General features: G+C 31.5%; 1 protein-coding gene across 1 annotated transcript in view; it reads left to right on the forward strand.

The window, feature by feature from the left end:
- Positions 1-27,158, forward strand: part of LOC124359950 (coiled-coil domain-containing protein AGAP005037) — a 560,570-nt gene that overhangs the window by 497,377 nt on the left and 36,035 nt on the right. Inside the window, 11 exon segments of the mRNA XM_046813142.1 lie at positions 5,960-6,010; positions 8,111-8,158; positions 10,244-10,333; positions 12,616-12,678; positions 16,860-16,943; positions 17,687-17,840; positions 20,064-20,186; positions 20,346-20,453; positions 21,489-21,587; positions 23,363-23,446; positions 26,260-26,350. Coding sequence (XP_046669098.1) covers positions 5,960-6,010; positions 8,111-8,158; positions 10,244-10,333; positions 12,616-12,678; positions 16,860-16,943; positions 17,687-17,840; positions 20,064-20,186; positions 20,346-20,453; positions 21,489-21,587; positions 23,363-23,446; positions 26,260-26,350 — 995 coding nt within the window.

Genomic DNA, 27,158 nt, shown 5'->3' on the forward strand with positions numbered 1-27,158 from the left:
AATAGTAACAGATGTATATAGTTAAATATTATATACATTTTTAATAACGAATCTAGTAAATCTTGGATATTTATTCAAAACTATACTGTAAACAAATTAGTAATGCTGAATTTTTAGAATACAAATATTCTCAATTTTACTCCCTAAATCACCTATTTATTAATAACTAATAAATAATTGGACTATGAAAAGAGGCAAATCAAATTTACATATACAATTAACAACAAGACTACACAGTTTAATTGTAGTTGTTTTCAAATTATTGCATCAAATTTTATTTACTGCCTAGGACCGCATAGATGGATAGTTTGCTCTTTTCTTAATCCATCTATTAAATTGCACTCACACTATTAGAGAGTATAATCTAAGACTAGCGCTGGGAAAGTGGTATGACAGTTCCCAGGCTAGCTTAATCTTCCTATGTCCCTTCACCTCCTTATAGCATTTGGTTGTATAATATAGAACGGTAGCAGGAATTAGTATTAAAGTAATTCAAGAATTTCAAATGTTTTCATATTTAATTTAGTAGTAACATTCACAAATGTTGATACTATTAATTAATTATAATAGATTAATAATCATTTATAGACCAATCATAACATAACATTATTGTGATTATTTACAATTAATTAAACAATGTGCCTTAAAACAAAAATTGGAATAATTTAAATGATGAGAAACAAGGTATTCAATTTAAAGTCAATTTTGCTTTGTAAATTAACAATTAAATAAAACAATATAATTTTATGTCAACAGTATATCATTAAAAAAATCAGAGACAAGTACTGTCAATACAGTATGAAACTTGAACTAACTAATCTTGATTTGCCATCATTTAATTGTGTACAGAGTTGTACTCTGTATTAGTCAAGAAATACTTTAGTTTTATTCTGAATTTGGTTACTGTTTCTGATCTCAATTTCAATTAGCGATAGCTTAATATTTTAATAAAGAAAAATACAATATGTTTCCAACACAAAACAACGTTCAGTGCTTTAAAATTGGCAAACGAATAATGATCTCTATGAAGCAAAAATTCAAAAGTAAGAATAGAAGTAAACATAGTCTTGTTTCCCTTAATGAACAATATGCACTTTCAATATGACTGTGCTGGAGAACGTGAATGTGTTATTCTGTTAATAGGTGTATTTTCTTTAACATCAGTATCCAGCCTGTATAATTAAAAATTATAAATAGGAGGTGATTTCCCATGGGAGAGTACACTGCCACTCTCTGCATTGATACAACTCAGCTGAAAGTACCATATTATGTGTTTTGTAGTTTTTCCTACTATCATTATTTCTAAATAATTATTATTCTTCTGTGCTGTAAAGAATATGAGTATGTTCTCTGCTTGGGTGGTGTATTTTGTAGCTAAAGTTATCTTTTAGCTTTCTGCTTGCTCCCTTGCTCTACTTTAGTTGACTCTAGTTCTTATACTGTTATTTTCTCAAATTCTATTAATGCATTTTACCTGCTATCCCTTTTATCTCTCTGTTTTCTATAAACCAAATGCTTTATTTGACTGTAATGCAACATGACATTCCAGTTAATAAAAGGTATACTATTATGTATTGGCAATTCTAGCCAGAATTAAATTACTTACATAATTGAAATACGTTCAAGTTACATCGATTGTGTCAGTTGTACTGGTGTTCATCTTTATTTTAGACCCATAAGAACATTGTTATGTCTATAAAATTTGTATTCCCTTACTTTTAGGTGTAGAATTATGAAAGATGTCTCATTTAAAAAATATTATTAATACAAATCCAAATGTCTTTTGTTTTTTGTCTTTTAATATTTGAAGACGTCAGGGGGAAAAACAAGCTCAGTCACATTTTGCAAACTTTTCAGGAAATAGATTTTAAAGTTTAAAAGTCTAGTTTCTAAGTTAGTTTTTAAGGTCAGGTTATTTTTTAAATGCTATTGTTAATATTTAACTCTTTTAATTTCACTATTTAAATGTGTATTTAAAAAAAAAATAAATATTAACATCAACGTTTTTAAAATATTTGGTTAAAGTACAGTTTTTACAGTGAAAAAACAGGCTCAGTCCTGGACTGAGCCTGTTCTTCCCCATCGTACTAAACGAGGATTGGGACTAGGGATAGTTAACACAAACCCAAGTCCAAAATAATACAGATATTTATTTTACATATAAAACTTAGCACATTGAAATATAATTTTAATTTGGATTGCTTCATTTAAGACCCTAATTTTATTCATCCAAAATGGGGAAGATTGGTGAAGTATTCTTGGGCAGCACTACTACAAAATATCTTTAAATCTTTCAAGTCATTGTATTTGGCCTTCTTGATAGGCAGTGGACCTGTAACAAAATAATAAATTGCAATAAGGCCTAGCAAGTTAAAATTGTTTAACAGTTAAATTAGGTTCTTTAAAATGTTCACTTACCATCATAAGATTTTTCTGGCATTAGAAAATTCATTTTCAGCACATAACTGTTGAAGAATGGGTTTTTTTCTTTGGCAGGATTGAACATTTGTCCCACGCTGCATAGTAAGAACTCCTCAGCATCAATTTTTGTTCATTACCATTGCCTTCCTTGGAAATTTTAAGCTCCTTTATAGTCCTGGTAGCAAATGGGCATTTTTTTCATATATAATGTGTCCAAGAATTTTGTCCACTGTCTACAGAATTGATTGTCAATACTTACAACTTTAAAGGGAAAAGGGTTCTTTCTAGCATTTTCAAAAAACTTCAATCCAATCTGAAGGAAGTTCTGCCTTAGATTTTGTGTTGACAAGCCCCATATTCTTGTCGCATTCCATGTATGAATGGCCACGCACAGGGAATGTTACTTTGATGGAGTCAAGTTTCTTTGCTTCATAAACAAGATAATGTAAAAATCTTATCATTGTGAAGTTTTTGTTCTGGCCCGAGCAAGAGTCACAGTATATGTGAGGTGTCTAATTTTTTTCATCCAGATGTTCATAGACAAAATTGTGTAGGAAAGAAGAAAACATCATCACTCCCTTTCTTTCCTTCAGTCTCAGGATATAGGTAAAAAATACTTTTCGCACTAGACAACTCATGTATGTTAAAAGCATACATTGATAAACTGCCGCTTGTAGTAGATGTCATTATGTGGTAATATTCGGCAATTGTAAATTCTTACCAAAGTCCATACTTATGGCCTCATGTTCCACTGATTGCTTACATATTGTTTGGCACGTGTTTTCCTTTTGTAGAAACACATCTGCTTTGATTTTGTGGAGTTTTGCTTCATTTTCAAGAGAAGTTATTTCCTTATTAATGTTAGCAACATCATCGGATTCTCTGTTATTTTTTAATTGTTTCTGTAGCCTGTAATTTTGGCCGTTAGTTCATCGCACTTACTGCAAGTGTCAGTTCTGGGGTAGCCAAAACTGATGTTAAAGTCACTGCAAAAACATTGTCTATATGTTTCATATGATACCTTTGCATTTGGATATTTTGTCTGAAACATTTTGATGCATTTTCGAAACATTCAATTCTTCAGGTAGGTAGGTTTTGTTACTTTTGTGGAGGCTATAGTGCGATGATCTTCCTTTAAATGATTTTACGTGATCACGTATAAGATCTACAGTTTCATTAGATACTCTATGTGGCCTATTTAAATGTTTACCACGTTTGTCCTTTGGTGATGTGCCAGCAGATTTAAGACTCTTAACCAAGAACTCAACTTTGGCTTTGGAAATTCCGTGAATAGAAATGAATGCCTTACGACAAATGCTTTCTTTCTACTAACATGTTATCTTTCAATACTCGTACTTTATAGGCATAAGATGCTTGATTTTCTCTAGCATTTTCTACTCTAGGCCTACTACGCTGAACAGGTATGACAGTTATTAACCCACATAAATAGCTATTTTGTTCATCATGTGACCTCATAAGATTAAAGTCGGAGAGAATCTTATTCCGAGATGTCTCATTTACTCGTCTGAAACAGGCCACGCAAACACTGACAGTCACTGCCCATTTCATGGCTTTGAATTTTTAGCATTTTACTCACAGCCGACATCCTGCCATATTTTTTCCGTTTTTTTTGAAAGCTGCTCGTTGGTTTGCTTTGTTGCAGCAAGGCATTGCACTTGAGGAATAATCGTCCCTCTCCACTATCCATGCCAATAACTTAAATATACAAGGCCTAAGCAATATATCTACAGTTATCTTGCTACTCACACAACTAATGTTTGGAGGTTATTTGAATTTGCACTTGTTCTGACACATTCACTAAAAAATTAGCCTACATCACATTTCCCTCTTTAGCTCAACTACAAACATAAAAACATAAGCTTACTATCTTCACTTGCAGAGGAACTTTACAATCATAACAGAGTGAACATGTTAACAGGATTAACTTTTAAAACAACACCACCAATCCAATCCAAGAAAGACAAAATAAACAGATCAGCTGATCCCACTCCCCACAGTTCTCAGCTGGACTGAGCCTTTTTTTCCCCACAAAAGTAGGACTAAGCTCGTTCTTCCCAGGACGTGGATTTTTCTTATTCTTATTACTAGGGACTGAGCTTGTTTTTGCCCAAAATTGATGTATAGATATGTTTAACAATGTTCAATTTTATTATAAATAGAAAAAAACGTATTTTGAAAAAAATGGACTGAGCCTGTTTTTCCCCTGACGTCTTCATTTGTATTGGTTATTCAGGAAATATATCGATTTTTTAATATAAAAAACATGTACATTTCACAAGGAAAACTAAAGAGTTTGGCTGTGTATTAATCATATGTTTTAAATGAGATATTTGCCATAACCCTACGACCAAAAGTAAGGAAGTAAAAGTCTTTAGAGTATACAATTGTTCTTATGGTGTAAAGTTGAAGTTCATTTCACCACAGCTGGCTCTTACAACCTTTCTCATTACTATTCAGGTTAATACTTCTTTACTGTGTTGCATGTTACTAATATTAATTTTTTATTCAATATTTTCATATTGTAATACTGATGGCTACATTTTGTTTTTGTTTGTTTCTCTCCCTTAGAATCAGTGTCTTATATAAATGTTCTATTTAAAAATATCTAATATGTTTTATTCCAGTAATACACCACATCAATCTTACTACTTCTTGATAATTAACAGAAAGGTAAAAGAATTTTAATGTTCACTATATCCAGAGCTGAAACTTACACGCTTTGGGATCTGTAACTTTTATTAATCTCTCTGAAAATTAATAAATGTAAATAAACTTGAATAGCTAGTTACCATTACTTACATCTGTTATTTCTCCTTCTTGTTGTAAGTACAGTTCACGTGGTGTCTTAGCATAGTCCTGTAGTGCAGTGGAGTCCTGCTAGATTGAACTGATCAAGATTGAACCCAGTTATGATTAATACATTTGTGGATTAAATGGTAATTAATGTGTTCTCTCTACTAACTATGTAATCAAATATATTGTACATTAATATTAGAAATCTGCACTACACAGAAAATGTCATTTTGTTACCGTCCAATATTTGTGTATTCAGTGTTACTTTTGCTTCATTGCGTGCAATTTTACATCCAAGCAATGCAAATCCTGATCTTTCTGGCTTTACTACTCAATTTGTACTTAGTACCTATTCTGTTATTCAAAATCATTAATAAACAATTTAGAAATTCAAAATTCAAAAATTTTCTGCAAAGTGATTGATAGTCCATATTCTCCCTTAGTATTCCTCTGAGAATGTCTGGAAATACTGGAAGTTGAATGATGTTTATTAAAACATTACTTCTTTGGATCCTGATTGAATTTTTTTTTTTAATTTATTTTGTTACACAATACATTTATATCAGTTAAATTTTTGTCTAGTTCAAGGTTTTATCTAGTGGGCCTCTGCTGTAAATAAGTTGCCTCTGCTGTTTTTAATGTAAATAAGTTGCACTGGAGCATGTGTCTTGTTTTACCCATGGCTTTGCTTACTAATGCTTCACTGACTAATGCTTGTCCACAGCCAGCGACGACTATGACAAGCATTCCAGTTCCAGCTCAGCCTCACTGCCAGGTACGCTACTGATACTAACATTCTCAACATTCCATTATACAAGCTTGGACAGCTGTGGAAAGCCACTGCTTTGGATTTTGTATAGTTTCTGGAGATCCATTTAGGATAAAAACACCTGGACAGTTTCTATCAATACTTTTAAAAACTGTAGGATTATGCAACAATTTTTTCTTAATTTAGTACAGCCTTTCATGAACAACTATCTACCATATAGTGGCAGATATGAAACAAATAGTTTTGGTTGACAAAAGATATTTTCTAATACCAGGATATTGTTTTTAATGTTTCGCTTTGTACCTTCTCAAAACCATAGCTTTTTATGGCTCAACATACTCACCAGTGATAACAGTGTGACATTCATAATAACAGAAATTTGTTAGCCATTGATAAGATTCCTTAAATGTAGGTATACATTTCTCTTTTTGTAGGTAGTTTAAGATGAGAAAAACACTATAAAACAATCATAATTCTCTTTCCAAACAACTAGTTTTAAGGTGTAAGTATTAACACTTGATTACTATAGTTAACTGTGAGACTAAATAGCTTATGGTTTTTATACTGGTAACTTAAACAGGGTTTCCCTTGAAATGAATTAGTGTTCTTTTAGATTGGAAACCTTGGTCAAACTATAACTGTAAATTTGTAAAACTAGAGCATAAGGTTATAGGGTTAGGGAATAATCATCAATAATACGTCATTATCATTTTATAAATTAATATATTAATTATGAATTAATTACTTACTTCAAATTATGAGTAATACTGTTAAAACATTAGCGTTCAAGTATATAACAATATTATTTCAATATCTGTTTTAGGATACAGAAATGAGTAAGACAAAATGAAATGTGTACAAAACTTGCTCTGGCAGTTTAAACACTAATAAAACACAGTATATATATATATATATAAATTGCCATTTATACAATTTAATGTAAATAAAAAAAGTCGTTTGACAGGTATTTGGTCTTCCGATCATATGTTAGTTTGCTTATTTAAACTCATATGTGACAGATACGACAAAATACAAAATAATTGAATCGGAAAAAGTGAGCGCTCTGTGGTGTAATGGTAGCACATTCACCCGGCAAGTGAGAGATCCGGGTTCGACTCCCGGCGGAGCAAGTACTTTTTGCGATTCAGTGTTTATTGAAATTATATATATATATATATATATATATATATATAATGTTAGATCCTTGCACAGGCCATTGGTCCGTGAGGATGGGCAGAATAAGGCTTAAAATGAGATAGGCGGCTTTTAAAAAAGCAAACAAAGATCGTCATCATATTATATTCATTATTGCAGGCATGTTGTTCAGTTACTGAAAACAATACCAAAAATATGAATCATAGGTTATCACTACAAACAAATTTATAATTATTGCTATAATAGCCATAATTTATTTCTTGGTAGGGAAGTAGTGTTGAAAATATCATATCTAGCAAATAGTTAAATATTTTATTGGTCTGCGTGGAGTGTTCTTTTTTTTAACTTATAAGTCCTCACTGTTACTTTACTTAACTGAATAGGATAATATATGAAGGTTGACAACCAACAATTTGGTACTGAGATGTATATAATGACTACATTAGTCTATTGACTGTGTCATTACATACACAAAAGTAACTAGTCTGTAGTTGTACAAACTATGTCTGTATTAGAATCATGTAATTTTATTTCATAATTTTTATCTTAAGTTTAGAGCAGAGTTAAGTCTAAGAATCAGCTATTCATGTTGTAATAGTACAAGGAACTATCAAGAGATTAGTTCTGATTACATTACAGACGTAAACTCTCATCGCAAAAGGCAAGAATTTGGTATACATTTAATATAGGACCATAACGTAATTTATAAAATAATATATATTTATATAAAATTGCAGTTTAGTTTAGTTATAAATTCTCTTATTTTAAACTACAATCGTGTTGTTTTACCGATTGTCATGCATGAGTTATTTTGATAAAGTGAAATTTAAGATATGTTTTGCAAAATGCCAAGAAATGTAGGCTAAAGTCATAAATATAACACTGGAAAGATGTTATACAATAAATACAGGATTTGGTACAATATTTAATGACACACAACTGTGTTCCCAGATGAGACCTACTTACGCAGTGACGTGAAGGCTCCCAAACTTGGCAAAGGTTAGACAGTTTTGACCAGCTCGGATAATTATTATCAGCATGCAATTTCATCATTTCTTGTTATGGGGGATGTATATTCAACAAGCATTACTTAAGGTTACGTTTCTTCATTTCTCTTAACTAAAAATCAATATCCCTTTTAAAGTGAATACATACATCTTGGTTATTTTATATTTATAATAAAAAAAGCATGGAATGATTGTCTAGTGTAATTAAGGCACATAGAAGGCCGAGTATGATTTCCTAAAATTTTCACTTTTTAATCATATTTTCCTTTGCACATTTCATATCTTAATTGACACAGAATCGGCTATAGATAAATCTTGTGTGATTCTTCTCTCAACTAATTAAGCTCATATTGCTATGACTAACTCTGTTTTCCACTATATCTTTTTCAGTATACAATTTTATATTTATGTTAAAATTTGCATGCTAAAATAATAATACAATATTTAAAAAGTATCCAAAGTGATATAGAGATTTTTTTAGCTAATAAGTACAGCCAAAATTTTTTAGATGACCTCTGTTTAGCTAGCATTTCCATTAAAATTTCCAAGAACACTCAGATCACTTTTTTGGTGCATGAATTAGTAACAAATTGTGGTGGATGGTATTAATTGGTCTAGCTTCCAATCTAGAAAGCAGATAGTTATGCTATAAACAATTTATGTAAAATGTCCAAACATGCTGATTGAATTTTTGTTTACACTCAATATATTGTTATTTGTTTGTCCTATGCTATGAATTTATATGGTTTTGTTTTCACAGGTTTTAATTTTGATTTTACATATACACTACATATTTTCTCGATAGGGTTTGTTGTTTTTGTAATTTGAATTAAGTTTTTAAACCCAATAGTACATGTAACTTCAAAATATGATGTTATTAAGAATTATGCCCTTGTTTGAAACTTCCTTATCTTCAAGAACATAAATTTATAATTAAATACGAGGAAATTTACTTTATGTTTATGTAGAGTGAAAGGTAACACTACATAACCTTTTTCCTTTCAAATAATAGGTTAATGCAGGTAGCCCCTTTTGAAGATGTTTATCCTTCTTTCATCTTTTCTAATTGATGTAAATTTGAAACAGCTGCTATTATTAACGTTAAATGAAAATTATTGAGACTTGTGTTAAAAAAAAATGAAAGGTGGAAATGTTAAACATGTAGAAACATCACTACTAAATATAATTGGAATAAAAAGACCTGGAAGGTGAGAACAGTTTCAATGTGATTCATATTTTTTATTAAACTTTTTTGCCTAAAGTTTTCTTCTGATTTTAGAATAAACTAAATGATATTAACCAATTTCCACAATTTATAAACGAAGTAGAAGGTTAAGTTGGTAACAATCACAGAAGATTTCTGTATCTCAAAAGATATTTGTGCCTCTTAAGATGTACATAGTTGTATTCCCTTCCTCTGTTAGGTTATGAACTTTACAGCTAAGTAAGTGAAAAATAAATTAAAAGTACTTTTTGGTGACTTAACTATGCCCCCATACATATTTTATAAAGTTTATAAGGTTTAATATAAAATAACCGATGTAATGAAGTATCGAAGGGCCCAACAAAATATAACAAATAAGTTGTTGCAGATATATGGAGATCCAGTTGAACTTTAGCCCAAAAATCAATAGAGTTCCTTTTTAGACCAAAAGGAAACGATATACTAATTTTCAGGTTTCTATGACTTCCCTATTAAGAGTATCGCAGAGACGGACTTTGAGTGACTTTGATCTTTTTACCCTAAACTCAGTAGTGTTCTTCTTGTGACTAAGATGAAGCTATCTACCAAGTTTAAGTTAATAGAACCTTGGTATCAAGAATTATCACACAGACGGATGGACGGATGTACATGCAGATGGCACGATTCCAATAAGGCTCTGTTAGATCCTTAATAAGTGATATTGAATTGATATGTTTATGACCCTACATTTGTATATGTGTTTTGGTAAATTGTTATGCCTTCTGTGTTGACTGTACCATGGGGTGAGGTAACGTGTACCTCTTCTATGTGAGACCAGGCTTTGTGTGAGTGTGGTGATGGCTGAACTAAGCTTGGTGTCGGGTTCTATTCCAGATAAGTCTGTGTCGTTTGAGAAGTCAGTTTCGTTCAGTGATGAGCCGCCAGACATGAACTCGCCTAAGCAGCACTCACCGCAGCATGGAGGTAAGTTTCTGTCTGACCTTTAGGATTTTTCAAGAGATCAGTCCGTTGAATGTTTCAGGTTGGTGAATTTGGAGGTCTGTATGCCAGGAATAAGAGAGTATATAGAAATATGAGAAAATAAATAAGGAATCTTTTAGTATAAATTACATAGTAAATGATTTATTTACTATACTTCAATTTTTAGTATAAATAATAAATTACATGTTCAATGCGGCTAATTAGTATAAGGTATTAATTAACACATTCCCTACAGCTAAAAGTATAGACAGTCAGGGTATCAACTCTTTTATATTCCTGTCAACTGCTTTTGATCAACCTTGTGGTCAATTTCTGAAACTTCAAACCCATTTTAGATAAAGTATCTATCATCACTCCACAAATCTAGCTTGAGGATGTTGCGCTTGGAGTCGAGGATGTTACAACTGGAGTCTAGGCAGTAGTAAAGTATGATTTTTGACTGTTTGTTTCTGATACCTTGTAGATGACAATCTTATCTTGTTCCCAACTGAAGAAAATTCTTGAATTCATTTTACCTAATCATAATAATTTTTCACTAGTTTATGTGCGTGTGATTTTCCTGACAGTTACTTGCTACTTATGTGTGTGTGTAAGTATGTCATGCAGTATGATGATTTTCATACCACTAGAATAGTTAAGTACATATTGCAAGTTGAAATTTTCCTCCATATTGGGGACATCATTAAATTCACTTGCCTCAGCTAAGGTGTTAAAGAATTATCTAACAGATCAATTATAAAGAGTGTATGAAGATTTTTGAATTTATATAAAACTATATTTTAATTGTAAAACATGCAGTTACATATATAGTATACTGAAACTGAAATTGCTAAACAGTATTAAAACCATAAGTAATTAAAGAGTTCAAACGGTGAATCAACTTTTTCCACCTACTAGAAAAATAATTTCCTCTAAAAACAAGATTTAAATGGATGATTGAAAGGTAGGTTTCATGAATTCTGTGTGTGTAGTGTACAAAGCAAAATCAGGACGTCTTGTTATACGAGTTAAGTCCAGTACAAGTCAATTAATAATTTTTATTCATTATTATGGAGTGGTTTGCCAAAAAAAAGAATTTAAGTATCTTAAAAACCAAGAACTTAAAATTATTGTACTTTACTCAAATATGGAACAAAATATATTGTATTAAATCAAATTGTTAATAATCTTTAATTTAAAACTAATAATAATAACACACTTTATTCAATAAGAAGTCCATTTTTGCTTTGTGCATCACATGTGCACAATGCATTTTATGGTTTTTTGTACTCATTGCTTTTATATAATCTGACCTTACTTTACAGAGCCTTTTGAGTATTCGTTGTATTCAATTCTGTAGTTTATTTTGTGCATAATTTAATTTAAATTTTTTACTGTTTGATTTAATATTTCTGTACCTATTAAACATTGATTCTTCTTGTATGTTGTATTAATATATAGAGTAACTAAAAATGTCCTCAACATATTTCATTATTTTATATGTATCTGAATCCTTTGTGTAAGAAATATTTCCTGAAACAACTATAGAACCTGAACTTCAACAATTACTTACATATTATTACTCATAATACTTAATGTTTTAAATTCTATCTATTCCAATTCAGTTTCTGAGCTTATAAGAAGTTACCAATACAAAATTGTATGATTACTTTTTCATCCAATAAAAATGTATTGCCATTATGTTCAGGGCTATCAATAAAAATGAAAGGTCTCATTATTAAAGTGAGATATCATATTTATTTAAACTATTCTCACAATTTAGATGGTGTTGATTAACTCCATCTCCGTCCTTATTTATATAAGGAATAGTCTGAACAGTACGTTTTGTAATAAAAACGTAAAAAAAAAAAATAAAAAACGTATTAAAAATAAAAAATTCACCAACATTTATTTATAACAGTTTACGTGTGTAATGGTTATATTATTGTAGTAAACGATTCCCAAAAAACTAAGCAAGTATGTTATGATGCTTGGATACCAGAATGATGAGCAGTGCATATTAAACCTAGTTTCAACATGTATTTTTGATTGGTTGTTTAAACAAATACATTGTTTCTATTATTTTTGTTTCCACATATGAATTGTTATTTGTTTTATATTTTGCATAGGATTGGTAAATTAACTTTCTGTAATAATATTAGAAAATGTAAGAAAAGGAAACATGTCTCTTTATATTATTGTATAATTGTTGCTTGAGAATGTGTAGTAGGGTTATTGAACATGTTTAGTACTAATTGATCATGTTTTATGTGCATGCTCTCTAGTGGATTCTAAACCAACTAAACCTGCTATTAAATCATCTACTTTACCAAGAACATCATCTCAAGGTAATAAATTCAATGTTAATGTAACATAACTCCAGTATGGGTTGATGCATTTTTAATGTTTTGTAATCGTTTTGTGTTGTTTTGTTGTACACTGAGGCTTTTGTTATTACAATTAATAATGTATTAATTGTTATATAACTGCAACATTTGTGTTTATCTCAATAAGTGTTTGAAACCTACTGTAATGCAATGTGCTGGACAAGTGCAATGTATATAATAAAATCTGTTATTAACTATTCAGATGTTTTTGCGTAAAGTGTAACTATTGAGGTAGTTTACATTACAATATTATTCAAGATAAAACTATTGAATCGTGTATTTCAATTCCTGTAGAGTGCATATTAGTTGTAGAATAAAACGGACTGGGGCCACACTTAAGTCATATTTATTTATTTATTTATTTAGATTTTTACATGTTACAATACAGATAGGTAGTTATCCAATTATATTGTAACATATCAATTCATATATAACTAATAGTTTTATTCTTACTAGCTAACAAATGCTCAAAAATTACAACACTTATGCTTAAATCAAGTCCATGCTCTTCATGGCCTAAATTAAAGAATTGTACATTGAAATAAATTATGCCTATCAACAGCAATAATAATAACAACAAACACCTCATTAACTCAGTATAATTACATATTATTTACCTAGACCGAAAATTTTTTTCAAAATATAAAACATTTATATATATAACATAAAAAAAAACAATGAACACAATAATAGAAATTAAATAATATCATAAATAACACATTTATTAAATAGTGTAAATGAACCTTAAACTCGGATACAATAACAGCTTTGTATATTTTAAAAGAGTTATTTGGCTCTGGCTTTTTTCAACACCGCCTCAGCTTCCCTAACACCCCCAAACCCCAGATGTCCAGGCGTTCCTGGGCCAAGCGCCAACACAGACAATGGCCTTGTAAGAAAATACAAGGCCTATCCGGCTTTTCGTCGGCCCGCACTGATCCGGACACCCGAGGAAAAGAAATTGCTTCGGTACACGATTTTATTCAAAGCAAGGTCTGATTATTGCGGTAAATGAGGTCAAGGTCGACGACACTATATCAACATGGTCAGGCAGAGCATTGTACAGCCGCATCATTGTATTGATAGGTGAATGTGCACCTAGATTTGAATGAGAGAAGTGAGGACTGAACAACGCTCGAGCTCTAGACGAGGGGCGGGGAACATTAAAGTTTAAACGGGCAAGCAGGACACTGCAGTTCACCTCCCCAGTTATCAGCTTCTTCAAGAAAACTAGAGACCCCACACAACGTCGCCTACGGAGGCTATCAAACTCAAACAAAGTCAATAATTCAGAATAAGGTATTAAGTATGTATAAATGCCAAATATTTTGAAGTACAACAACCTTAGAAACTTTATTTGTAAGCGTTCGATCATTTCAATTAAATAATATTGAAATGGGTTCCATATTACAAATCCGAATTCCAATTTGATCGAACCAAGGAAAAATACAATTGTATTAATGTAGATACTTTTTTAAAAAATTGACTCGACCTGCATACAAATCCAAAAATTTTGTACGCTGTTTTACAAATATCGATTACATGCTTGGAAAAGGAAAAAGTAGTGTCGAAAATAACACCCAAATCTTTGAAATTTGAACAGACGGATAGAATAGTGTCATTTAATAAGTAATTAAAATTTACAACATTTCGAGTTTTTCTAGTGTACCTCATGACAACACACTTGTCCGCGTTAAATCGCAGGCCTGTTTGGCTCCACAAGAACAAACGATCCAAATCGTCTTGCAGTAATTTACAATCGTTTAAAGATTTAATCTCACGGAAGATTTTCATGTCATCTGCATACAACAAGACTTTACTATTTTTCACACATTCCACAATATGATACCATATGAGGAGAAAAGTATCTGTTTAGAGCAAAGAACTTAATTTAAGCACTTGGTGAAGAGCAAACTATGCTGGTATCTTTGGTGGTAAACATCAAATTGTGTTACTTATTGAAAACATCATATTGATTTTTCTTTGGAGGTAGAAAAGCAAAATAATGAATAACTTCATTGAACAAAAGAACAGCTTATGTATAACTTGGAGGGGAGCAGTTTTATGTGTTACATGAGGGAATAGAACATCACATCAGTCACTTGCAAATAGGTGGGGGGGGGGAGAGAGAAACTCCAAATAAATTAGGTGGATAAGTATTTATCAAAATCCACAATTATTGAAGTTTAACCAAATTAAACACTCCCACAACACAATGAATAACCTTCATCTATCCATTTTAATAGATTAAGTAAATTTCTTGATAGCCATTCTGTTTTTGCAATGAGTGTATACAACTACTTGTTATCCCTAGTGCTGAAATACAATACAAATATATATTTTAAATTAATATTAATTGTGGCAATCAGATAACCCATTTTATGCACTAGATGTGTTCTTATTGGCTGTGATTTTTTATGTGTAATAGTTTATGTTTATATTTTCAACTGACTTGGCTATTAATTAAATCTGTAATAAGACTTTGACTTGATATGTGATTTTTGGTGATAAAAAGTGAATTGAGACAATTGTTTTAATGTAAAAGACTTTTAAAATCTAAAAACAATAACAACATTTCACTGATATAGCAACATTAAGTTGTGTCATTAATGTCAATACTGTTATAAGTTGTACCCAAGTTTAATTTTTTTATAACTCTTTCAAAAATATAGTTAAAATAAGAAATAAAATAAGATTGTAACATGTACATTCAATATATTATCAATAGTTTGAGAACTTCTTCGAGAAGCATGAGTCTTAGGTTTGGTTTGATATTAAGATGGTGCCCAACAATAAATTACCTGTGTTAAGTTTGACCTGTGTGAATGCATGCTGTATGTTAAAAAACATTCTTAAATTTTAAGTTGCATAGTGAACTTGAACACTTAACATATTTGCTGCGGTAGACATGGTAGTATGCACTAATTGGTTAAGAGTACTCAAGATCACTCAGTATAGAATCTCAGTGAAGGTGTTAACTACATGTATTATAGCTAGGAAGTTACTTTATAGTCATAGAATGTAGCAAATATGTTAGTGAGTACTGCATGGTTAAGAGTTTAGAACAAGAGGGATTACCTCTGACTGGCTTACACCTTCCAGGTTGAATCTACACCGGGAACAGCAAAAACCAATGTGTCACTAATATATGGGTAACACCATTGATGTCCAGAAATGGCACATCACTATTCCTAAATTTCGAGATGTAGTGAAAGGGTGGATCGATAGGTCTAGTCTACTGTGGAGGATGGCTGGTGGACTGGGTGGAGCTGCCTTAGTGTTGAAGGATGTTAGTAGTCTAAACATGAGGGAGTACCTTGCCCCTGTCAGCTTTGACTGGAATAGGCTGGAACGGAATTAGCCCTCTATTCTTCCAACGTTACATGACTGAGGTATAGAGCCCTCATAGGATCTTGATAGGAGGTGACTCCAACCATCAACCTTACCCATTCTGAAAATCTTATCACTCTAGAAGTAAGTACAAAGTTCCTTTTAGGACTAAGTGCAATGATGGTTTTCCTAAGTGAACAACAAATGGTAAAGTGTACTCAGGATCAGTGAGTATAGAGCTGCAGTGAAAGTGTTAAACAGTCAATTGGTGGGAATTTTGTTATATTCCTCTGCCTGTTTAAATATTGATGATCCTTAAATTTTCCTGGTGCACAAGATTGAAATGAAATGTTTTGTGTATTTTGTTAGAAAGACTAAACAAATGTGTTATTTCACTTCATTACTCTTTTGTGGAATATTCAGTTTTGGTCCGTCATTAATGTTATGCTAAGAGCTATGTGAATATACAGTTATAAAAATGTATAGTGAAGTTAGTAATTTACTTGAGATATAAATATAAATGGTAGCAATATTACAAAATAAAATTAGATGGATTAAAAGCACATTATTTTGTATATGAGAAGTAAAATATAAGGTGGAAATATTGCAAAATAAATTTAGATGGATTAAAAGCATATTATTGTATGTTATCCTTGTGATTGATAGAAACTGTGTCTTGTAGAAAAGTCTTCTGGAATATTAATACATTTTATGGTATAGGAGTGCATCAGTACTTCGAACATTAATTACTTACTGTAGTAGTTAATATAATTCACCTTAAATTGACATGACTATGTTTCCATGTGTTATAGAGCGAGACCGGCACAAACCAACCCCTCCCCCAAAACCTGTCTCTCTGTCTCCTGGCCAATATGAAGGCAGGCATGTCTACAGAGGTAATTACGATAAATATGTTAAAATGTAGCAATGTCAATACCAATACTTACGACTATAGAATATGTACAGTAATCCCTCTGTATCTACAGGTCCGGCGTCTGCAGGCTTCCGTTATCCATAAACTTTTCCCGAGAGCCTAACAGATACAAATAAATAAAATTGATTTGATTCCTCCCCAAAATAAAATCCTGACTACTCTACCATGACAATAGGATTATAGAATGCAGTAAAATAAATCTTCACTAGTAAAATAATGTCAGAAACATCTAAATATGAAGTTAAAATCTAATTTATGCTCTAACTTCAAATTTGTAAATACACGAGTTAAGATTTAGTAAAATAAAAAATATTTACCATCTGACCTTTCCTTGTAATGTCCCCAAACAAATGTTAAAAAAAAATAAATCTATTTTACTTTTGCTTGTGGTATTGTTGTGTCAGCCTTGTAAAAGTTACCATATTCAATAAACCAGAGTAGGTTAAATTATTCAATAATTAGGATGGTGCTTTGATTATAAAAGCTTTTTGTAATTATTGTTCAAATTAATTTATGGTTTTCAAACTGTTGAAATTATTTACATTTTAAAAATATAAAAAAATGCTTCTTAGTTTGATATACATTTCATCTTAATTGTTTATACAAATAATAAGTAAAAATTTCTGTTATGCAAGTGATTTATACTAATTTTACACTCAGTGGTCAACCTTGCATGGTGTATAACATTTACTTGCTTGTTAGCAGATCTGCAACTGACACCTGAGATGTATAACCAGCTAAGGGGATTACAGAAGAAGGCCAAAGACTTACGAGCAGAGGTGAGGAACCTGCGCAGGATGTCGCAGGCACAAGCTCACGCAGTTCGCGAGACCATACGTGACACGTTCATCAAGATCAGGTCAGGCCTAAAATGTCTAACTTGCCAGTACATGATGCTTTACCATGGATTTTTTACAAGTATTTTGATATAGCTTGCATTTAATTTCGTTATTTCCTTTTTGCATACCGTACTTGTATACAAAAAAATCCGCTAAAATATCTTTTTCTATATAAATTTATTTTCTGTATGTTTGTTTTGTTATTTTTATACTAATATGAAATAATTAACATAAAACACATGAAGAAACATATATACACATTAATTTTATAAGCATTGTAGACTTTATAAGAGAACATACCGACAAACCAGTATTCAAATAAATTGGACTTGATTTGTGTACTTATTATAATAGCATAATGGAATGTACCAGGCATATCCAGATAGTAAGTGTACTGAGGCTCTCATGGCGGAAGGGATTTCTTTTTTGATATTTTGGCTCTACACTGCCATTTAGCCTAATTCCTTCCTCCACAATGAGATGGGTTTGAAGTCAGAACATTGAGAACTGTTCATGCAACAATACATTTAGTGAAAAATGTCAATCCAATCTCCCACCAAGTGCGAAATACACAGTGTCATCCGTTATCTTGTTTGGAAGGGAAAAATTCTAGTTAAGGTTTATAATAACATAAACTGCATAATTCTAAAATGGAGCGGAGAAATTTATCTACATGGAGTTTGTAGCGTCTCAAAACCTCTTGCCTGGCCTCCATCAAATTCAACTTGTGTTGGAACCACCCTGCAGTCACTTTCCTATATCTGAGGGTTTCTGTGATGGTTTCATGTAGCAGACATCTGGAGATTTGCGGAAATATCGCAGAAAGCTGATGAGCTTTGATCTCAGTAACACTTAAATTATTTTATATAAATATTGGGGAACTCCAAAGTCGAAGTTCATAGCTGTCTTAGTGAAAGCACTTGTGATGTAATACGATAGGGTCCTATGTTATTTTTAGAATGGAATTAGTCATACATCATGCATTAGGTACCCATTTTTCAGTCAGTGTTCTTGATTAAGAGAATCAGAAGTTAAGCAAAATTGCAAGTAATTTTTATTTCAGGTTTTACACTTCTAGTTCAAATTAATGTTCTAGTTCTATACTTCCAACACAAAATTGAGTTTGGAGTTTACTATTTTGCCTTGAGAAGCAATATAAATAGACTTATGTATATTTTGTAATGAAGTTGAATTGAAAACAGTACAGTTTTTTAAATCGGATGGATATAGATATTGTTATTAAAAATTGAAAAGTATACGAAAAACTATAAAACTATATTGAAATTGAACTAAACTATAAATATTAGTTCACATATAAATACTTACACTATGACTGCTTTCATTCATGTGTAAAGATGACACATGATACAGTAAAGTACATGTTCTTGCTTCCCAATATCATACTATTTCCTTGGTACTGTGTAGGAATTATATCAGTATTTATATATCTAATCAGTATTGTAACCTCATCAGTGAGAAATGGAAGCAATTTTCCCTCGACAATGTTCTGTCATAAAAATCGCATTTAGTGACCCGTATATTACTTTGTGATTTCACTTGCTATAATCACAGACTCACTGCACTCGTTTGTTTCCTTAAATTATAGTCACAGAGTTGGTTTGTTGAATCAATCTAATGTCCAGACCCTCCGTTTTTGGTCCTTCACTACAATAAAAAGCCATCCCACAATGTCTAATAAAACCAAATTCAACACCTTACATGTATACATTTCGAATTTATTAAATTATTATTTCATTAATTAAAATCCAGAATTAATTAATCGGTTTGCCTTGTTGCCATGATGTTGAAATAGGATTAAATAAAATGGTGTCCTATAGTTTATTTAGTATAAACTTAAATAAATACTTGAGAATTAAATAATAAACCATTTAATACAATACTAAGTTCTTTTTCTAAATACAACTAACTGTATTTTAAAGTAATAATGTACTTTTTATGGCAAGGACAGGAACTCGATATAAATAGAACTCTAAGAAGAGGCTATGGTTGAGATTCTATATTTAGAAATGAATCAACAAAGTTGTCATAAGTTTATGTGTGTTGCCAGAAAAATAATTGCATCTAACATAGGGTACTAAAAACAAAAACTATGCTAATTATAGGTAATTTGGCACAAAAACGTGTTTAAAGTAACCTTTTTATAAATATTTATCAACATACATACTTAAGTCCAACAGTTTATATTGTGAGTTTAAAGTAATATTGAACTTGAACATGGACAGAGCGATGGTGATGACTGGTGGGGAAGGTCTCTGGTCAACTTCAACAGATGCTGAGAGGGTTAGAATCAGCCGAGAGGAAGATTTGTACAAGCAAGAGATGATTCGACTAGAATCAGACCTCACGTAAGTCTCTCCCTGTCTCTCTTTATCCAACTAAAACTACTGGAATTTGTTGAAGGAAAATCTTAATTTAAGAAACAATCCAATGTAAAAAAATCACATTGCATTACATCATCATCATTTGGTTACATCAGATCTAAACGATTTGTATTTTTTGTGTAGGGAACTGGAAGGCACCGTTGAGGAGCTGAGAGGAAATGTAATCAACAGAAAAACACGAGTCAACATGTCTGATGTGGAGAACATGGCCCTGATATTAAGTAAATCAAGGTATGTTGTGTTTACAAACAATGTGTACAATATTAATAATAGATTTAGAATATATTATTCCATTTAATGAAAATCCTTATTCTTACTGTATTAGGCTTTGATTATAATCCACATAATAATCAAAGGTCAAATAATCAATCCGGTCATTCTGGTGTACTCAGCATTTATTCATGTTTGCTTATTTTTATTTACAGCTAGTTATTAATATTGGCTTTGCCATTCCAATGTACACTCACTATTTTCTGGCAATGGTCTTCTATACTTTGAGGTCTGCTGCACACACTGATGTGTGTTACTTGCTGATATGGCACTTTTATAACCATGTTGAAAGCAAATACTGGCAGTATATGGTCATCTAATTCAACAACACTGTGGACTTGGCACTATTCTACATGTTAAATTTCTACAGCAGTTAAGGAATTATGTAAAGATATTGTTATTAATAAATCAGTCTATTATGGAGTCTGAATTATGGAAAAGTGATTTAGGGTTGTGTACAATCTCCAGAATCCAACGGAGTGGACTAGCATTCTGCAGTTCCCACATCTCTGTCTCACATGTCTGTGAGAGAGTGCTGCTGCAACCATTCATAGTCAATCTCGTTGAACCTGACAACAATGATTTATCTATATAAGTGCTTTAGATGTATAATGTATGTATAATGTATGTACATGTATTGAATTATCAAGAATATCATGCAAAGTTATGGGAAAATTATTGTTTTGTGCTAAGGATTGGGTGACCAAACCACTTCACTTAATGGTTTTATACAAACTTTTTTCCATCAGCCAAAACGTTTTTGGAAACAAGCACTTGCTCCAAAAAGCTACATTATTACTTACCAGCTACTCCAAACAATATCATGAAAATGGTTAAATCTGAACATTGTTTTTCCACCAAAACATTTTTACCTTTTTTTATATATGTCAAACTTAGTGCTTACTAAACAAACATGCCTCGTACCATGTGACTTTTTATTAAAAAAGTTTAATCTTAACATAAATGAATTAATAAAACTTTATTTATGATTTGCAGTAAAACAGTAGCAGATTTGAAGCTGCGATTCCCTAGTCTTCAAGAGGCAATGCGTTCTTTCTTAAGTCAAGAGATGGAGAAGGTTGTTTGTGAAGAAAAGTAAGTTATTTGTTATATGGGTCTTTTTTGTTTTTTAAGTACTTTCCACTTGTATTGAGAAAGTTTTAATCCTCCACACAGTAGAATAACATTGTTGTATGAAAGAATTATTAATAATATTTTATTTGGGACATAAACCGAATAAAACAATTAAAAACATGTTAATACAATGAATTATATCTGGTTATAGGTGCATGTATAGGGTGTAAATGTATAGGGTAGAAATGTATTTTATTTTAATTTTAAATTTGATTTGAGGATTTGACCTTCTCTGGGTCTTTTGGTTATATGTAAATAATAGCTCCGTTCATTACACTTCCTCTCCTATCAGCCCCTAACACTGATATTTTATCAATCCCAAAGCAATGTCCACTGGATATACTTTTAATGCTTTTATTTTACTATACAAAATAAAAAATCCACCCTTCTTTTGTTTACTTTTTTTAACAACAATAAATATAAAAAGTAAACATTAGGTCCATTAGACCTACCCTTAGGCGTACTTTAATATTGAAAAATGCTAATTTTATTAAAAATTATTAATATTAATTTTCCTTTTTTAATTATCAATGGAAAAGGATTCAAACCAAACAAATAATTCTTGTGCTTAAATCAAAATATCTGTTTAGGATTAAACAAATATTATAAGCTTTATTTATGAGTGAAAAATGTTCAGTGTTGCAATCAATTCGTATAAAAATACAGGATATATCTACATTAGGAAAATTTTACTCCTAAATTTTAATTTTGATTGCCACGTATAAGTTAATTCCTATTTTTTAAAATATGTTTTAACCCTTTGAGTGATGAGATCGGTCTGCGAGTATTTTCGTAAATTGCTAAGGGCCAACTAGATTGCTTTTCGAATAGTTATTATTCTGTTACTCAATTTAGATATTAGGCATTGTATTTAATCTTATTTTCTGCATAATAAATCAAATAAACATATAGATTCTTTATCTTGATTTTATTTCTTACAGCTGGTAAAAGCCATTTGCCAAATATAAAAGACAACTTTTATGCCTATTAGTTGCTAGATTTTTAGTGCAGATTTTCAATATTTTCAATAACATATAAGAAAAGTTATATTCAGTATTACAAATATTTAGCTTTATTACAGAAACTTGGTAAGTTACAGTACGCTTGTTCCTACTTACATACAGAACAATAATAAAGTTATATATAAATGTATTCAGATTTAAAATTACAAATTTTTCTTTATCAACATGTAGTAAAATTCAAAATTAAAATTTTGCTATGTTATTTTTTTTTATTAACAAATTTCAACAGATTTTGTGCTTGGCACTCTGAGTATGTTTATTAAATCATTCATTTGGGCTGATACAAGTAATTATTGGGTGGTAAGTGCATTGATCTTCATTTGGCTTGCTACCATCTTCACACTAACCCTATGTGTATTATACACTTAGGGTTAGGGATATGTACTTAGGTCTTATAATGGATAATCACTGAAAAGGTTTTCAGGTGTGGCTGTGAAGTTGATATTGTTACAGTTCATCTGACAGTGTGTAATGAAGTATACTATTTATTGCAGTATATATATATATATAATATAATCTATATTATTGTTAGTAAAATCTGTCATTAATATAATAGGTATAGGTTGAGATTTTTTTAAAGTTGCTGCAATATTTCTATTATCAGTCTTCTCATTGGGCCATCATGATATCTTAAACCCTGCGTTGATATTAATTAAGGTTTTACTGGTCTACTATTCAACACTTTTCATACTTTATTTTGTTTTCACTATTTAGGTTCCTAAAAGAAGAGCCGGAGCGCTTAGAGAGTGCCTTGAGACGATGCAAGAAACTGACTGGCACATTAGTTACTCTCAAGAGGTAAGCAATATTTGTAGAGACAAGACCTCATATTTGTTTAACCCTTAGAGCGCTGTGCTAAAATTAGCTAATATCCCTTTTAGCGCTCATTTATTGAAAAAAGCCTAAATTAATTTTTGAGAACACCTTATTTTTTATATTTGTAACCTGTATAAAACGTTAGAAAAAGCATAAGAATTTTTTTAATATTTCTGGTTCAGAACAGCTATTTTGTTTTATTCTTAAAACTTTTGTGTGCGCTATGTTTGTCTTTTGCACTTTTGCTCTATGAAAAGTGGAAAGAAGTAAAACAAATGTCGAATTTAATCAGTTTATAACAAATATATTGTGATATATAGAACATAAATGTATGAAATAAAATACATTGCTTACATGTGAAAAGGACAGTGGTTGGAGTACGACTCCTTTAGCTGCCCCGTCTTCTGCTATAAATAGATACAGCTGCGCCCAGCGACATCTGGCCTGAGCGTTGAACTACATTCTACAGTCTGTGAAGATTCCATGCATAGAATAACACAAAATGACCTCATTCCGGGTAATCATGAAGAGATAATAAAATAAAATATAGCCATATCGTGTATACATGTGAAAAGCGTTTATGAGAAGGCAAAAGTCATGAGATCGCGTATAATATAAGGTAATGCACTTATGCAATTCCTGCTTGAATATTCGAAGGCTATCCAGAAAGTAGATTACGTTTCACTCTGCAGCCACTAGAGGCTGGACTATCGCGCATTTTGATGTCAGGGTGTTTCTCCGTTCAGTGTTATTCAGCTGTGCTAGTGGGAATTTATTGTCTCTCCTTGTTGTTTTACAATAGCACTTTAAAATGTGTGATGCAATTGAAAATTCCAGGAAAACCAATTGAGATTTATCGCCAACTCTGTGAAGTTCATGGGAACAATGTGATTACTGAAGGTGGAATGTGTCAGTGGTACATTAAATTTACACATTGCCAATCTAATGTGCATGATGACCAACAAAGTGGATGGGCAAGCATTATGAAATTGTCTCTAAAGTGGATGAAAAGACAGCAGATTCACAAACAGACCTCTTACTTAGCTTTCCTCAAATTTCAAGGAGTTTGGTACACAAAATATTCACACAGAAGTTAGGTTACCATAAGTTTGGTGCAAGATGGGTACTGAAAATCTTAACATGAAAATATAAGAAACCATAAAAATCATTGTATGGCTGCTTTTTGACACTTATATAAAAAGATGGTGACTCACTGCTCTATCAAATCATTACAGGAGACAAGACTTGGGTAAAACGTGAATTGCAAAACCAAATTAAAGTCTATGGAGTAGGGGCACACACACTCCCCTAAAAACCAAGGAAACACATGGAAACATTTCCAGCGTGGTTAAATTCTCAGGTAGTAGAATTTTATAACACTAGAATTTCAAAACCAGTTCACTGCTATGATAAGTGCCTAAATTTGTATGACGACTATGTTGAAAAATAGTATTTTAGTGTCACAGTCAAATTTTTTTCTTTTACTTTGTAATCTACTTTCTGGATAGCCCTCGTATATCCATCTCTTATAACAGTTACGTTGTTACAAGGAAAGGAATGTAAATATCATTTCTTTTTTTTACATATTGCATATTGAAGTTGAAATACATTTTCATTTCATTTTAGTGTATCATATATTGTTATTTTTTGGAGACAAAAGTAAGATCACAAATCTATTCACATTCTCTTAATTGTATAAATTATACATTTTTAATACATTTTACAGCACAAATTGATCAAGTGTCACAGTGTCACTTTTCAGTTTGAATATAAAAGCTGCTAGGAGTTTCATTAGTGTATTCTTTACATCCTTATTTTATATTCTAAATAATTGTCATTAGGCACGTGGGAGAAATTTTTGCCCCGAAAGATTATGAATGTGTGCTAATCTTAAAGCCATATTATGTTTTAATCAAAATATTCTATGGGACAAATACCAGAGGAATGGAGTCTGTGGTTTAGAGCTTCCAGAAGTCAGGGGTTTCCAGAGACTAAAAGTTCCCACATGCCAAATGTTTCTTTAATACCAGGTTCCACAGGGCTAGGAATCTCTCAGAAACCAAGAGGTAAATTCTATAAGCTCAAAGCTTTTAGAGGTCAGAAGGTTTTAGACCCAGGGGATCCAAGAGGCAGAGAACTCTCAAAGACCAGACACTTTCAGGGGCCATTTACCTTTCAGAGACTGGGGATTCCAAGGGGGTGAAAATTCAAAGAGATTGAAAACTCTCAGAAGCTGGGAATTTGATATGTTGGAAACGTCTAGAAGATGGATGTTTTTCCTGGAGATTACATGCTTCTAAAAGCTTAGATATTGTAGAAGCTGAAAGCTTTTAGGGACTAGGATTTGCAGTAAACCAAAAGAATAATGGTGAATGCACCTAGAGGTCTGGTGAAACCAAAACCAGATTGTTTCTTGCCAATTTTCCTAGAGGGCTGAGGAATGATTTGCCTTGTTGCACAAATGTTGCACAATTTATCCGAGATAGGAATGCAAATTATTCAAAGTATGTATAATTTAAGTTTAAGAATAGCTTTAGCAGTAATAAAGTTTGCAAACTTGTGGTAATAATAACCCATAAGCTCATTATGAAGGGAGTGATTTCAATAAATTTGTTACAAAGTATAATACAATTTAGTCGTCTGTCTGAGGTACTATACTTTTGAACAGTAACATAGTAGTTTTCTGGCTTTAGAATCAGTAGCTTGTACATTGCATAGGATTCTTATAAAATAAAACCTCCTAGGATGAGTAATATATTTTTTGTAAAATTTAAATCAGAATATTGTGGTTTTAGGTTAGCTTCTGTTCAAGAGCAAAGACTGCCTGAATCACGTGTATCACCTACTTTGGATGAAACACCTCCCGTGACGCCGACTTCTGGCAAGGTAAACTCTCCTGCATGGCTTGGCTCTGCTTGCTACCTAACAAACACATCATTCATAGTCAATCTAACCCAGACATCACAAATCTAAATAAACATCATATAGAGGAAGGTATAAATTGAACAATTGTGCTGAATCATACAGAGCTGGATGGGAGCTTTATTTAAATACTGAAATAAAATAGAACAAATACTAAATCAAGTACTGAATACTTTTAACATAAAACCTTAACAAATTTTAATTTTAGTAAAAAATTGCTCAAAATGTATGCAAAAAATGTTTCTATAAACATAATATTGAATGAAGTCTTAAGTCCATCAACCTCAGTTTCTAATGAAATTATATTTGGTAAGTATATAAAGAATAGTTTGCTTTTCATTTGTAATTCTTAAAGGAAGTTTGAGATTAACCTAATTCTTTAACCATTAGCAGTCCAAAAAAAACCTTTTTTAACTTTTTTGCATTGGTTAGATGCTAATAATTTCAGACTCTCAGAGCTAGTACGTAAATGAATTGTTTTCTATTAACTGGCTCATTAGTCGTACATGTATATACTACTCCAGTTATTGCATTAGAGATACTGTAATATCTATGATACAAAATACCTTTGGTGATGAGTTTATGGGTAATACTCAGGGAAAAGAATAGTTTAGGCAATTCAGACATCGCCCATATTTGAGTAAAGAGTAACCCACAATCTGGTGGACCTGTAACGGCCAGAAATTAAACAATTATAAACATTGAATGTGTTTCTAGTAATCAACAGAAACCATTGATTGTCTGTATAGGAGTTGGAAGAAGTTCTTGGAAA

The sequence above is a fragment of the Homalodisca vitripennis genome, chromosome 4 (genome assembly GCF_021130785.1).
Source record: "Homalodisca vitripennis isolate AUS2020 chromosome 4, UT_GWSS_2.1, whole genome shotgun sequence".
In the NCBI taxonomy this organism is placed as follows: Eukaryota; Metazoa; Arthropoda; class Insecta; order Hemiptera; family Cicadellidae; genus Homalodisca; species Homalodisca vitripennis.